Consider the following 4,979-nt stretch of genomic DNA (forward strand, 5'->3'; position numbering starts at 1 on the left):
GGCAGGAGTGCTCCAGAGTGTCCCACTATATTAAGAACTTTTGCCCCTCCAATAAAAGATCTATTGGTGATATATATTTCCTATTGAGACAAATCTTCTACTGTTTTTTTGTTTAATGCATACAAGGCACCCTGCAGCCTCTCTGCTTGGAAAATAAATGCTTTGTTTGGTACACTCATGACATTAGACCTTTCAGCTCAAGTTAGAGATTTGCATTTGATGGTTCTATATAGTATATATTTTTAGGGTGCTTCCTATTTGGATATGATGTGCTTTAGTTGGATTGACTAAAAAGATTGAAGGATCCTGTAAATATATTAGTTTTAATTTGTTTATTTAGTTGCAGTTGCAAAAAAGATCGAACATTTCCATAAATATGATAGATCTCCTTTGCATTCGCACAAAAATGTAGCCAAATGAAATCTCCACTATATATGTTTCAACCATATTATGTCAATTCCTTATTTTTTTTGATAGTTTCTGGGAGAACGGGGCAGAGGAGTGGAGGCCTGGGACGTAGCACGGGGCAGAGGAGCGATGGCGCGGCGGTTGCGCAGGGGGAATGTTCGTGAGGACGAAGCAGTATAGATTTCTAGGGGCTAATTGGTAGGATAATTAACCGTGCGCTTAATGTATGTTCGAAGGGGATTTTAACACCTTCCAAAACTATTAACATTTCTTAACATTTTGTCATGTTTAACAGACAGACTTGCTTGCCTTTTCGAGTTGGTTAGCACTCCAAATGTGATTTTAACATCTTGCTACTGTACGATGGTCGTGAAGTTATATTCAAAAGTTTGACTCTCTTCGTTAGATCTTTCATACACCTTTTCACTTTACATCTGTAAAACTAGCATAGATGGGTACAAAATGGTTTGATGGAAAATGATATGTCATAAGAATAACAAAGCAGTATCATTTTTATCTAGAAGTGTTGCTTCTTGCAGGTATGAAGTCAAGGGATCAAATCTAGACTCCTCCAAGAATTGAGGGGCGAAAAATATTTTTTTCTCTTAATATTATGGTTGTACTGCAATTTGCAAGGTTTCTTGTGTCTTTGTACGAACAGATTGAATCTAATTGAAGTGACTTTGATTAATTTCCTTTTCAAAGTTATTGTTGGGCCAGCTATTGACCTCTATAAAACATTTATCTTCACTTCTCTTTTGCTCCCAGGAAATTAGGTGCAAGCCCCACTACAGTTTTATATAAAGATGTTGGAGGCAGCATCGGAAGAGACAAGTCTGCGGTAAATTTCTCCCTGATACAGTAATAGTGTTATCTATAGTCTTTGGAAAAAAATCAATATTTATTGTTATATGAAACCTATGTTTTCTTAGCATTTTCTGGTTATCAATTGACTTATCATCCTATCTTTTTGTAAACCATGGAATTTTTGAAGTTCAAAAAAGTGTGTACATCAACTATTTCACTTCACAGTGATAAATGGATGGAGTGCTTGTGACACAGAAAACCTCTTTTGTGGATCTAACAACAAAAATATGTTTTCAGTATTTCTTTGGATATGGAAACTTTTTTGGGTCGTCACCTAGAAAATAAATTGGCACAAGCTTACTGACATAGGGTTGCAGGTCAGCGTGCGCTAAAAATATTCAAATTCAAAAGAATCTTTCTGAGATAGTTTGCGGTTCCTATTTTTTCTGGTCATGCTTAACTTTTAGTCATGCTTGCTTTTATACTGCTTGAAAATTCAATTTTACTATTAGAAGATGATGATAAATCAGATTCATACTAGAGTTCACTTTTCTTGAACAAAAAACAGAAGGATCAGGTTGTACGTGATAGAATATATGCCTATAAAATGAAAAGGATAATAGATTCCTAAGTACTAGAAATGTCATACCATTCCAGGAAGTTACTTCTTGATGTCATTCCAGAAAATAGAAGGATCAGTAGAATGTTCTCGATGATCATTTTAGCTGTCCTTTTAGGTAGCAACACCAAATTGCAGGGCTTCATCTTAGTACTGATCAATAGGAGCATGTTCGAACTATTGCATAGGTAAAAATAATTTCTTCACGATTTCTCTTATGCTCCCAGGGAATCTTGTCCAAACTCCACGTCGCTGTCACCGAACAAAGTTGGAGGTGCAATTGAAAGAGACCAGCCAGATTCTTCTTCCGGGTATTAAAAAGAAAACCTGGCTAGAGATTTCATGCCATGTCATTCCATTTATGTTTGCTTGTGTGCTTATCATATCTGATTACATGATTGGCATTTATTTCATAATTAGCATATACTTCGACACATGATACGTTTTGCTTTATTTATGGACAACAAGATACATTTACTTATTGTGATCATATAAGTGAACAAACATAGCCAACGGTTAAAGTTTATATCTACTATGTATATTCTTTTTTCATTCACACATGTTTCACTGCCTTTTAAGCACTTAGAGAGAACTGGAGATTGCTCTCATTAAATGTGAACAAGATTGACGTTCTTTTTTTTTTCCGAAATAGTAAATACTGTGTTCTCTTGATTGTTTTTGATTTTTCAGCTTACCTGAATCTAAGAAGTCCGACCATCAATTAATGAGAGATTTTTGCTTCTATCATTTGTGGAACCATAGAAATGAAATACAGACCGCGCCTCAACCAATACTTCGCAATCCTTTTGCCCAAAGCAAACAGTATCATTATTTATAGATTCTGAATTAAAATATTTTCACTTGTGTGCTCAAGTAAAATTTTACTGCTTAAAGGAAAATAAACCATTTTATCACTCCTACAGTTCACAGGGAGAGAGAACAAGAAAGAAAACCTTCCACCACAATCTTGTCTTCCTACTTTTACTTACCAAGAAGAATCAACAATAAGGAAATCTTTTAAGAAAATGGATAAAAGATCATTTTTAGTTAGTAATGTACAACTCCCAACTTGTCTCTTTTACTTCTTTTTCTGTGCATGTGCACCCCGTTGAATGGTGTTGTACTTGTACATACTGGAATTGCCGGCAAAACAATGTGATGGATGGTCTACAAGATTCTCTGGATGAATTCATCTCTAGGGTAAAAGAAGCCAGGCAATGTGCATGACGTTTGATTGGAAATAATGTTGCCTTGAAAATGTACGAGTGCTTTCTTCGCATCTGACATTGCAGAATCAAACATTGATGCATACCTTTGTAAATTTCTTGGGGAGAGAAGGTATAATTTGCAAGTTGCAACATTGATCCCAAAATACATGGTGTTCACACATATCTATTTTATGTAGTTTGTGATAAATCAAAATGTTCAGTCTTTGAAAGTAGCATCAGTGACCTCTATTTATATGGAGACAAGTTATGAAAAAAATGACATAAAACAACTTTGAACCTCTCTTGCTAGATGTAAGGGCCTGAAAACATGGTTTCGGGCCTATATAATAAATGTTACCTTGGCTGTTTTTTGTGTGTGTGTCATCTTACACTACCATCAACAACTATAAGTATACGGTGGTACGAGACATGTAGACAAGGTGTATTTGATTGGGAGTGGATTTATCTTCGAAAAGAGCATTAGCAGAGACGTGCGTTGCACGTGCAAGCTTACTAGTATGAGATTAAAAATCGGCAAGATTACGTGATGTCACTCAATATGTTAGTACTAACATTGATCTATAAACACATGAATGCAAACACAAATGCAGCCATTCCTCGAACTGGACATCACCCAGCAACGGTTTCAACAACAGTTTCCAATACATAAGGTAGGCTACGTATTCATATCAAACTGACACAAAACAATGAAGGAATATGCAAGCAGATCTAAGCCTGATAACCTGTAATACAAAATAGCACACACAAAGTAGTAGAAGGTTGAGTGCACACAACGGCTCCGCGTGATCTGCAACTAACCAGAAACAACACAACCTATTAACAAAGAATAGAGAAGGTACATATCAATCATGTACAGGCAACCCAATCCAAACCAAGCAAGGCAAGAACCCACGCATACTCACCAACATCGCAATTAACAGGACGTTTCCCAGTCGGATCTCTTTGTGCCGTCGACGCAAATCAGCAGCAGATGAAGTCTGACCTCGAACCCCTACACGGAACATCCAGGCAAATACCTTAATTACTTTGATGTGAATGCATAAAAGAATTAACACAAAACAGACCAAATAGAGACTGGACTAACCAGTAGATGCAGAGCCAACGACACGATGAACAGCAGGACGGCCCTCACATAGTAAATCATCATCGGACAGACGATCACCCACACGAGGTCCCGACATGGACGCACCATGGCATCACCGATCATTACGCCCAATAACTATCCCACGGATCCCATGAGGACGACCCGGATGATGGAGATGATGCAGATCGATACACCTAATAACTGCACCGCGAATTCTAGAAGGACGACCCGGACGGCAGAGGCCACTTCAGCAAGGCCTACCACGATCCATCTATGTGAATGGAGACCACGACGTGCAAGGCTGGGAGAAGCAACACGGTCGAACACCTATTTATAGAGTAACCAGAGTACCAACGACACGAACTAAACAGCGACATCTAGAGAATACGGCAACAGCGGCACCGCTCGAGAATTGTGGAAACTGCACATGTGCCAACCTAGGAATATCAATCTGAACAAATTGACAACGTGGCTGCACAGTAAAATAACACATACACAACCAAACCGACACGCACACACGCATCACAGCATCAGGAGACGTCCACATAATCAACCGGCGACACGTACGGAAGACAGATTGAACCACCCCCACGAACCACGTGCATGCAGCCAAGAATACAGCGGTGTTCAACCGACAGGGCCCACGTTTGACCAGGAATTAAATCGCAGAAAACGCAGCGTGCACCCCAGAAGCTTACCCATCCAGGTCCCAACGAAATAGCACGTGTCATCACCCTATTTACCAGTTCAAACTGCCAAAAAAGTCAAACAATCCAGAAAATTTAAACGGGTCTAGATTTAGTATATGTAGTATAAAGGATTTCTTCCAACA

The 4,979-nt window shown here is 38.4% G+C and overlaps 1 protein-coding gene across 2 annotated transcripts; it reads right to left on the reverse strand.

Annotated features, from left to right (window-relative positions):
* Positions 1-3,660: 3,660 nt before the first annotated feature.
* LOC119273453 lies at positions 3,661-4,437 on the reverse strand. 2 transcript variants are annotated; one of them, XM_037554602.1, is made up of 3 exons: positions 4,148-4,437; positions 3,966-4,054; positions 3,661-3,850 (listed from the first exon to the last, which is right to left on the reverse strand). In XM_037554602.1, the coding sequence occupies exons 1-3, from the start codon at positions 4,242-4,244 to the stop codon at positions 3,719-3,721; spliced, it is 318 nt and encodes a 105-aa protein (XP_037410499.1). In that variant the 5' UTR covers positions 4,245-4,437; the 3' UTR covers positions 3,661-3,718. The 2 variants fall into 2 exon arrangements, with proteins under 2 accessions (XP_037410499.1, XP_037410498.1); XM_037554601.1 differs by having other exon boundaries at positions 3,661-3,856.
* Positions 4,438-4,979: the final 542 nt, after the last annotated feature.

Source organism: Triticum dicoccoides, chromosome 3A (assembly GCF_002162155.2).
Source record: "Triticum dicoccoides isolate Atlit2015 ecotype Zavitan chromosome 3A, WEW_v2.0, whole genome shotgun sequence".
Taxonomy (NCBI): domain Eukaryota; kingdom Viridiplantae; phylum Streptophyta; class Magnoliopsida; order Poales; family Poaceae; genus Triticum; species Triticum dicoccoides.